This window comes from Strix aluco, chromosome 17 (assembly GCF_031877795.1).
Source record: "Strix aluco isolate bStrAlu1 chromosome 17, bStrAlu1.hap1, whole genome shotgun sequence".
Lineage (NCBI taxonomy): Eukaryota > Metazoa > Chordata > Aves > Strigiformes > Strigidae > Strix > Strix aluco.
The window spans coordinates 13,218,951-13,229,431 of NC_133947.1; the positions used below are offsets into that span (position 1 = coordinate 13,218,951).

At 41.6% G+C, this 10,481-nt stretch overlaps 1 protein-coding gene across 3 annotated transcripts in view; it reads left to right on the plus strand.

The window, feature by feature from the left end:
* The window catches only part of ARHGAP40 (Rho GTPase activating protein 40), a 29,113-nt gene extending 18,845 nt beyond the window's left edge, over positions 1-10,268 (plus strand). For all 3 annotated transcript variants that reach the window (XM_074843375.1, XM_074843376.1, XM_074843377.1), the window contains exons 7-15: positions 228-319; positions 451-528; positions 787-946; positions 1,701-1,783; positions 2,921-3,127; positions 3,382-3,522; positions 5,160-5,320; positions 6,325-6,380; positions 7,615-10,268. In XM_074843375.1, the coding sequence (XP_074699476.1) occupies positions 228-319; positions 451-528; positions 787-946; positions 1,701-1,783; positions 2,921-3,127; positions 3,382-3,522; positions 5,160-5,320; positions 6,325-6,380; positions 7,615-7,721 (1,085 nt within the window). In that variant the 3' untranslated portion in view covers positions 7,722-10,268. The remainder of the gene's footprint in view (positions 1-227; positions 320-450; positions 529-786; positions 947-1,700; positions 1,784-2,920; positions 3,128-3,381; positions 3,523-5,159; positions 5,321-6,324; positions 6,381-7,614) is intronic.
* The last annotated feature ends 213 nt before the right edge of the window (positions 10,269-10,481 follow it).

A 10,481-nucleotide genomic window follows, 5' to 3' on the forward strand; every position in this document is an offset into this window, starting at 1 on the left:
GTGTTTTCCTTGACCAGAATTTCTCTTGGAAGTCACTGGATCATGACATCAAGACCTAGCACCACCTTTGTCTGACTATCAAATGCACTTGTTCTGTTTAACTGTTCCTCTCTTTTTCTCCAGTATTTATCCTTACAAAATGTGCCATCTTAGTCCGCAGTGGGGGATATACCCTTTACACCTGTATTAGTGATGATACAGATTATAACATGTTGTTTCTGTTGTAGAGAAAAGACTCTTCGGAGTTCCACTCAACACTCTGTTGGAAAATGACCAAAAACTGCTCCCCAACACCAAGGTCCCTCTGTTACTGCAGTCGGTAAGTTCTCTTCTGGTTTCCTGCAAACCTCCAATCCTTTGAATCAGGAAGCCTTTGAGGCCTGTGATAAGGAAGAGCTGACTTTTCATCCTCTATGCTTAAGAGCTTTCTTTTTTTCTCCTCTTTAATAGCTGCTATCCTGCCTGGAAAAGAGAGGACTTGAAACGGAGGGCATTTTGAGAGTTTCTGGGTCCCAGACCAGAATCAAGGTATGAGCTCTTTAGTAGTGTTTGAATGTGTCAGAGATGATCAGGGAGCACGTTACTGAAGCAAGTATCTAATTAACCTGAATTGTCTCGCCTGTCTTCCCAGTACCACTAGAAATGTCCATTGCTGGGAAATCTGGCAGTGTCTGTTGTGAGGGTCTCTGCACTCTTTTAACTTGATGGGTTGGCCTCCTAATGCTCAGCTGCAGAATTTCCCTTGCATTTGCTTATTAAAGTAATAAATTTCATTTTTTTTAACAGAGTCTGGAACAGAAGCTAGAAAGGGACTTCTATACTGGCCTTTTCCGCTGGGATGAAGTCCACCAGAATGATGTATCTGGACTACTGAAAAGATTCATAAGAGAGCTGCCAGCCCCACTGCTGACAGCAGAGTACCTCCCTGCTTTTGCTGCTGTACAAAGTGAGTCCTTGTTTTGGCTGTTTAGCGTTAGTTTGCTGGTTGTGCTTTTTTTTCTTTTTGCAAACCTCTGCTGGTCTTGGGCTCTCCTGTCAGGTGTGTTGGGAGCCTGTGGATTTGATGGGAATTCAGAGAATGATATGAACTATGGTCAGACTCTGTGTCCTGTCATGTATCAGCCCGAGAGCCATAGTCACTGGTGCTTGGTTGCATACATCTTTGTGTAGGAACATCGTCCTGGGGTCTTAAATTTTATCGTGTCATTTGAGGCTGCAGGGTTGTTACCATGAATTAGGACAACCTGATAAATAATGACATGCAGGCTGAGCGGTGGCAGCTGGGCCGGGGTGAATGGTCTTGGCTTGTCTGCAGGTAGTGCAGTGTTGTGCAAGCACCTTGTTTTGAGGTTTGTGCCTCAACAGATGGTTTGAATGTGTTCAGCTAACTGTTGAAGTGCACAACATTTTTTATTCAAGAAATGGGGAATAATGGGGTCTTTTGTTGCCCTTCAAAGGCACCTTCAAAGACTTGCTGATAGACTGGGTACTCCGAAGCAAATCAGCCAGTCTTCTAAAACATTGGTAGTTTGCTTCATAAGGGCAGTATGAGCTTGATTTACTTCTGTAAAACAAGGTCTCAAATCCTAGATGACAAACGCTATAATAAGTAATAGCCTTATTCCTTGGGGGATTCCCATGCTCAAAAAGAACAGTTGGAAGCCTGAATCTTCTGTTTTGTTGACACTCTCCCTCTCTAGATATTCCAGATCTGAAACAAAGATTGCAAGCTCTAAACCTCCTGATCCTGATCCTGCCAGAGCCCAACAGAAACACTCTAAAGGTAACTGCCTGTTCTGGATTTAACTGGAAAAACATGATCTCATTCCAGGTTTTTATTCGAGGAAGCTTTATCAGCTTTTGTAAATAACATACATCATGCTATTTGGTTTTATTTCACTGACTTGAGAATGAAAAGCCATGATGAGGAGAGCAGGCAAACCTTAAGGCTGTGCAGTGAACGTAAACTGTAAGCACAGTCTGCCTTCTGGGTACAAATTTAAGAGCAGTAGGAATCCATGTGGTCTTGGAGCATCTTGTTTAGAAACATGCTTTTCTTCAGTGTGTTAAAGCGCTTCACTGTGGAGTGAAAGATGTGTAGGTCTTACATTGTCTGTGGGCATGCTAAGTATAGGGAAACAAATTCAAGTCTTTTGATTCATGGTTTGTGGTATAGTCATCATCTATGAAAGATAATTTCAATTTTAAAAAGATAAAAAAAGCTACTAAGCTTATAACTTCCTACCCTTTTCTAATCAGAATTAATTTCAAATCCTTTCACCTACTACTTTTTGAAAGAATAAATGCTGCTGAGATCAGCTTTGCAGGCAGTGCACAACCTCTGCCTTTATGACAACTGTGGTGGTTGCTGCTGCTTTTTTTTTTCTTCTTCTTCTGAGTAGTTCAGCTTCCAGGTGATAAAGGCAAGGCTGACTTAGCACCCTGAAAACTTCATTTAAAGTGCTGGAATACATCATCCAGCCAAAGATGTTCTGTCGTGCATCATGGCTTTGGCGGAGGTGTGAGGCAGAAGAGCTAATCCAAAAGCATTTATTTTTCCACATCTGGGAAAAGCTTGAGGGGATACTGGGGGAGGGGGGGGTAGTCTTTGGATTCTGTAACTTTTATGACTGGACTTTGTAAAATGCCACCTGCCAAGGAGTAAGAGCTCATCTGCTTCCCACACAGACTGTGTCTCCTGATTCGTGAATGCTGGACAAACTCTCTCTCTGCTTGGTATGGTTATTTGTTGCTATTCTAGTATTAGAAAATGGTCACTGAACTTCCTGACTGGAGAAATAAGATTTGCTCATGGATATAAAGAAAAAATGTTAATTAAATGATCTCATCAACAATTGCCACAGTAGTTTCTTAAGCATTGTTAGTAGTGGATGTCTTAAGTCTCTTCCTCTTTCTTTAGGCTCTACTTGAGTTTCTCAGCAAAGTGGTCGCCAGGGAAAACAACAACAAAATGAACCTCTGGAATGTTTCCACAGTCATGGCCCCGAACCTCTTCATGCACAAGGGGCTGCCAAACAAGATCCCTGAAGGGAAGGAGAAACAGCTGGCAGAGGGGGCAGCTGATGTTGTGCGGATGATGATCCATTACCAGGATTTGCTCTGGACAGTAAGTTGTGCGGGTGTTTTGCTGTGTGGTGTAGCAGTGTCTTGTTCTGGTTAGAATTGGAACAGGGGAAGGGATAGTCTTGGGAATTCCAGAGGAGTTAAATGTCTGTAGGCAAAACCTCTGGCTGAATTTCAAGACTACCTGTTTTGAAGGTATGTAAATACTTGGTCTATTTAAGGAGCTTCATAGCTTATGTTCTTAAATGGCATCCTCATCTCTGCTTGGTTTGTTTTAATTCCTTCTCCCCTGCCCAGGTCTCCTCTTTTCTGGTGGCTCAAGTGAGGAAGCTGAATGAGAGCAATAGCAAAAGGTACCAGTTCTGTGACAAGCGAATTAAAAATTTGTTGCGGAAGATTCATGCTGATAAAGACAAGGTGGAAAAGAACCAGGCAGAGGTGAGTTAGGGCTTGAAAAAAACAGGCTCTTTCATAATGTTGTCAAATGCTTTCATGACAACTTGGAAAACTGTAAGGAGTGATGCTCTTTAAAGAGCAAGATGGAGAAAAATCTGCAGAACAACAAGAAACAGTTTCCCAGACCCTTTCGGCCAGGTTGTGGCAAGAACTGATCCCAATAACAAGAGTACGAAATAAATTTCAGGCTACAAAACCCTTGTTTAAGATGCTGCATGGTTGCAGGCAAGGGGGGAAGAGACCAGGAGCAGAAATGCTGATCTTTACCTCACATGAAGAACAGAATTCCTATGGCTTTAGGTGTTTCGTGTTTAGACTGGTGTGTCTGCTGTGACAAAGGTAGACTTATTTTCATTAACTTAAAGCAAAAATTTAGGCTATTACAGGAGTATAAATGTACATTTTGCATCCAGTTTTCTTTCTGCTCCATAATGCTGCTGATCTGTATGGGAGGGTTTGAGGACAAGGTTCTTGCCACTTAAAAGGAGAGAAGTTCCCTGATAAATGAAATGGCTCTACTTGTTCTTGTGTTGCTGCAGGCTGAGATTTTTAGACAGATGTTACTACCAGATCTATTCGAGCATCGAAGTTGGGAAAAGATCTTTGGAGTCATTCTGCCTTTTGGTTTTTTTTTGGTTGCCACTGTTAGTTGAATAAGTGCAGGTCTGTAGGAGCTGCGTTACATCATTCAGTGCTGGATTTTAAGTATTGGTAGCAGTGGTGCTGCAACTGGGATGCTCTAAGGACATGAGCTAGATGAAGTCTGAGGTAGCAATAGTACATTAAAAGCTTAAATCTGCATACCTGAAGAAGAGTTTATGTTCTCACAAGCCAGTATATCCCCCACCTTTCTGTTCAAGTTGGGATACTGCGATGACGTCTGCCTAAAATTTGGCTTGTTAAGGTGTCATGGCACCGTTGAAGATGCTGTTATTTCAGAGAGGGCAACTACTGTTTAGGCAGTCAAACAGGTGACCTGATGCTTAGGAAGTACTGTTAGCACTGTCTTGGTGTTCTGTGCCGTTTTCGCAGAGGATTTGGGATTGCAAAATTAACTCGCTGCAGATCAGACCCTGGTAGCACAGTTCAACGTTCTCTGCAAAAGTTCTGAGAAGTTAATTCACAAGGGAGTTGATAAAAACAGTCTTGAGAAAATAGCACTGGAATGTTTTTGAAACTACCTTTCTGAAATTCAGTAGTCTGCAATTCAATTGTCTAAACTCCTTTTTCAGTCATTTAAATGAATTCCAGAGAAGTCTATCAGACCTGTGCAAAACAATTTGTTAGAATTTATTCTGACGAATCCTATTTTCATCAAAGCTTGTGTCGCTTCTAGTGCCGGTGCTGTATTTGAACAGCAGAGAGCACCAGTGCACCCTGATGGAGAGGGGTGCTTTTCTCTCCAGCCACAGGACGGAAGCACTGATGATTCGTTTATAATGCTCACCTTGATGCTTCTGTAAGCTTCCAGTCTGTAGTGTGTGTGGGATGAGAAACAAACCTAAATTCTGTGAACAGCTGGCTGGATAGGTTTAATTCTTCATCTATTTTGAAACTTGATGTTCTACCTGATAACGTCTTTCTTTAAGCACTTTCTTCTTTTTGCCTGTCTTGTTCAGCCTTCCAAGATTGTGAAAGTCCACGCTTCACTTCTCCTGAAGGATTCGCTAGAGGTGCATTTGAACAATGCAACCAGAGTTGCTGATGTCTTGAGGCAGTTTCAAAAGAACCTGTGCCAGAATGGCTGGAATATTGTTAACACTGTCAACCTCCTCAAGTGGTAAATGGCTTTTTCTCTGCTTTAAGGAAAAAGAAAAAAAGTCCTGGGTGGTCTAGTTGCTGTGGCAGAGCTGATGTGGCAGCACAGTGAGCCATTAGGAGACTGTTCTCTGCTCCTCTATCCTATGCTTTGGCAATAGTGTGTTGGATGGGGCAAGCAAATGTTAGTTCAACTGCGTGATTTCATCACTGTGCTCAGGCTCTCAGGAGGTCAGTAGTCTCCTCCAGGCTGCTGGGTGACAAGTGAACTTTAGCAGCCTTGCTGAAGGGAAGGGAAAGTGGAATAACATTGACCCTGCAAAACAAACCCTCTCTAGCTCTCCTGGAGAAAAACATCACCTGTGCAAACTATTCGCCTGGAGTAGTATTTCCAACATGCATATCTTAATATAGGGATTTCCTAAAATAAGCTCTGCAACTCCCTCCTATGCTCCAGTGGTGAATTGATGAAATAACCTAAAAAATGAACAGAAGAATTCCTGGCCCCCTCTGTCACCATGCCTGCAGAACGTATTTAATAGGTAAAGTGTTCAGCCTCTCCTGACTGTGTCCCTGGGCAGCAGATGTCTAGACAAGGAGGGTGGAGGGGAAGTTGGTTGAATATGGGTCAGCTGGTATCTCACTAACAAGCTACTACAGCTGCCAAAGTCTTCCTGCAGATGAGCTTCTCTTGAACAGGCCATCAGTTGTAGAGGAATGCTGCCAGTGAACTTTGGTATTTATGGCTGTTGTCTTCCTATTGAAAAGTTAGTGCTTGCATATAGTGTGCTGCTTGCTACCTGTGAGAAATATCTGCCTTGTTTTCTTTTTTCCAATTTTGGGTGTCCTTTTCAACAGCTGCACTGTTCAGGAAGATCAGCAAGGTCTCTATAATATGGCCTGTATCTTCCTTGACCATTGCTGGCCTCTGAACCATAAGCAATTCTTCTGGAACAAATATGACTAAACTACCTAACCTGCTTTTCACAGAGCTTTATTAACTTCAGTGTGTTTTTCTTTCTGCAGTAACAACTCAATGGAGTGCACAAACTTGCTCCTGTATGAAGTGGGAGGCAATATTGGTAAGTCTGGATGGTAACCAAAAATAAGGAGTCTGATAACCATTTTTTATGCTTAACTTGTCTTAGGAGGGAGTTATAAAAAGAATGAGATTTGGAGGGGGGTTCCAAAAGTTAGAAGACAGATAAACAAGTGTGGGTTAACCTCACCCACAGCAAATAGCACCTGTGAAAGCTCTTGGGTTGATGGTTCTTGTGTCTTCCAGCCATCACTGCAAAGCCTTTATAGGGCAAGTATGTGAGAAGGTTGAAGCCTGGACTTCCACAAATACTTAACACTAATGGATCTTATTCAGAAACTTCCTGTCAAGAAAAGTGGAAACTCCAGAAGTCTTGAGGACAGAGACATGCAAAACTTTGTCCATCTTAGAAACAAGCAAACCTTCCATTCTGTTAAATGTACCATGTCAAACTCCCTCTCCCCTCAATGATAAAGGTTCATGTTTGCAATTAAGTGTAGAACTTAAAACCATAAAGTACATTCATCTAAGTAAAGGGAAACTCCATCCTATGCCACTAGATTTGAATCGTGTGCTTCTTATCTGGGCTCTAATTAAGTGTGGTAGGCTGGCCCATGGCATCTGTACTAATGACTGCCTGCTCCAGGTGTGAATTCTGTCTGCCTTCATCAACTTTCTGACAAAAGTACCCATACTAACTTGGGGGGAAGTTTCTCAAACCATGTAGTTAAACAAGTGATGATGTTCATTAGTCACTGATTTCCACTTGTCAATAGAGTAATGTCATCAGATGGAGAGGAGACTTGAATAATATGATTGCAGCAGCAGATTAGGAGTCTCTGAAAATAGAAAGGAATTCTTATGCCCTGCTGCAGCTGCTTCTGGAGACTGTTGGTTACTGGAGTGCTTTGGCTGCCTCTTAGTATATCTCTTAGCATCTGTAGAAGAAAAGCTCTGTCACTGGAAAAAAAATCAGTCTCTGGATTTGATCCCTAGCATATTTCATGATGGTTTGCATGTGCTAAAGTTATTGGGTGTTAAAGTTAGAGTACCTTTCCACAAAGGCCAAAGCCTGGGCTCAGTATAGTTTTAAGAAACACACATTCACTCACTAGAACTTTTCCAGATTTGTGGAAACACTTCTGAATGGTTGTGATATTGAAATTAATGTGAACAAATACCAGTTTTTAGGGGGGAAAAAACCCACCCCAAAACCTGGCAAATATAGGACTAAGTATATAAGAAACGCTTTTTCTCTCAATCTCTTATTTTGATAGGTGAACATTGCCTGGACCCAGACACTTACCTCTTAGACTTGTACCACATCAATCCCCATGCTGAGTGGATAATTAAGCAAAACCCATCTCATCCTCGGATGTTCTAAGGAAAGCATGAACAAACCAAAGTATTTGATTTGAAGTTTTTGGAAGGCATGGAAAAGCTATAGAGATGTTCCTAGTATAGTCACAGACTGCACAGTGCTTGTGTCTTTGAAGGAAAAGCAGATTTATGTACAATTTCCATGACAGCTGGCTGTGAGCGTACACCAGCCTACATGCTAACAGGGGTGTTGATAACAAGCAGCAATTATCATTATGTAGCAGAATTTGCAGGGGGTATGATTATTCTTAGACAAAGTAACCCTCAAAACAAACCCTGCAAACAAAGCTGCAGTGACTGTGCAGCAAAGACAGAATGTAAGAGAAGAAACATTGTCTTGAAGATGGTAGAAGACATCTGTTTCTTCTGGATTTGCTCTTTCTTTTGATCACATGCACATTTTGGAGAAGTCAAATGCTGCAGTGGTACTAATGACATCCCTTTGGTAAGATCCATGGGTGTTGCACATCACCAGAAGCTGTTGTGATCCCGGGTTTCACTAATGAGATACCGTTACGTTCTTTGAAGAATTAAAAAGGATGCTTCCGAAAAGGCCAGGTGGGATTTGAAGCCAATGTCCTGTATTTAATGACTACAGATAAATACATATATGCAACACAAGAAAATAACTTTCCTTGGAAAAAGGTATGGGATGGAGAGCAGCCTTTCAAATGTAGGGTGTGATCGGAGAGATGCCTGTCCCGTACAGCTCTGCTGGTAATGCAAAACCAAACGCACGAGTTGCCGTTGATGAGGGTATAACATACATTTATTTTCTGGACAACCTGTATATCAACAGATAACCAAGGAAATACTCTGAAGTTAATTTGAGGTTACTAATCTGACCTGGCCACATGAACTAAACTTATTTTTGGAAGACTCTGTGTGAACATGTCTGTTTAAAACAACAAAGCACAAATCCCCTAAGATGTGCAGTGGCTGAAATAAGAGGTCCGTGCCTGTGTCCGGTCACACAGTGGGTACTGAACCGAGCCTTTACTGCTCTGACTGCACGTTTTCATCCTGCACAGCACAGTGTGATTGCTGTGGTCTGCAGAGACGAGGGTAGAGCAGAACGCTTGCACCTCACATCGCTGCCTAATCGTCATACGACCTCAGCTCAAATGAGACTGCGCTTGTGGAAGAGGAGGGCAGAAGTCCTTTTTTCCTTTGGGGTGATGCTGAAATACCTCACGTGAGGGAACCTACTATGCAGTTACAGGGGATGGAACACGCATCATTTCTGAAAATCCTGACATCTTTTTTTATATACTGTTTAAAAACACTGTTGGATATTTATTCATGTGGCAGAAGCAGGGCTGCCCTGCAAGTGTATACTCAAAGTATTTAATTTGCTAAATCCTAGCTGCACTAGTGACAATCTCCAGTATTATTTCTTCTGTTAAATGAATTTGTTTCCATTACAGTCTGAACTTTCCCTCCTCTGCTTTTTTTCCCTGGGCTGGTGTGTAGCTATCCCTATTCATTATCTCAAAGTCCTACTTTCTGTTGTAAGGGCACTTCATTCCGTGGTTTGTCTGTCTGTGTGGTTAAATTCTCTTGGTGGTTAAGATCCTTGAGGAACAGGTGAGCCATAGTCCATATCCTTACTAACCTGTTGTGAATACTGTGGGTGGTGCTGATGTCTTGAAACGATGCATATATTAGAGAGTGTCTACTGTTTTTGGTTGAAGTGATGCAGATGCACTGACTGGAGGGATCATAGCTGTCTTTTTTAAGAACCTGTAATAGAAACTTGCAAAAAACCCACCTCCCAACCCTGACCCAGAACCCCAATGTCAAGCCTTCTTGAAGTACCTCTGTTTTATGGGGCTTAAATTGTGCCTAAAAAGCCCTGATTCTTGTCTTTGAGGATGGGTGATTTGTGTCTTTTGAAAGATCAAGCTGCTTTAAAATTGGGCATTAAAAAAATCAATGGTACCTATTCACTCATCACTTCTGGAAATCTTTGTTGTAGTGATGGAGCTTAGCAAAGAGCAAATGCCAGAGATGTGATATCCTAACAAATGCCTAACACATAAAGGTATCTGTGGGAGAGAGAGAAGACTCTGTTCCTGCTCAAAAGATGCTGTGTAAGCTAAATTGCATCCCTGCAATTCACATAACGCTGCATTTTTTTCCACCCCTCATATGCTGGATGTTTTATTAAAAATACTGGCTTCCATACATACAAGGGGGAAACACTACATCACTACTGTAGACAACAAATGAGTGGGTTTTTTTGAACAACAAACAATGTGAATCAGTGCTGTGAAAAACAAAGTTGGTGGGAGATTCTCATGAGACATAAATATCAGTTCTCAAATATGAAAGGAAATGTAAAAAAAGACACCAAAACGTCTCTTCCCAGATGATGAATATGCTTTTTTATTTTTCTTTTCTATCTGTACCAGAAAGTAAGTATGAATTTTTCAGTCACTGATGTGCAACCTACTTCTGAATACTGGCTTTTAATAACTTTTTTACAAATTTTTAATTCTGTATTTAAAATTCATTTATTCAATGAAACAATAAAAATATAGTAACTATCTATTGGCTCCAGTTTCATTAGTGGCTGAAAATAAGTTAACAAGGTAAATGGCACCATGTCTGTGAATGCCGGCAGGATTTGCCTCGTCCCTGAAGAGGGATGTACCTGGGGTCTAAGTGAGCTTGACAGGAGTTTTGTGTTACAGCTTCAGAAGTTCCTCTTCAGAGGATCCTGTGAAAGATCCAGGAGGTGGAAGAGGAGGTCAGTGTTTGA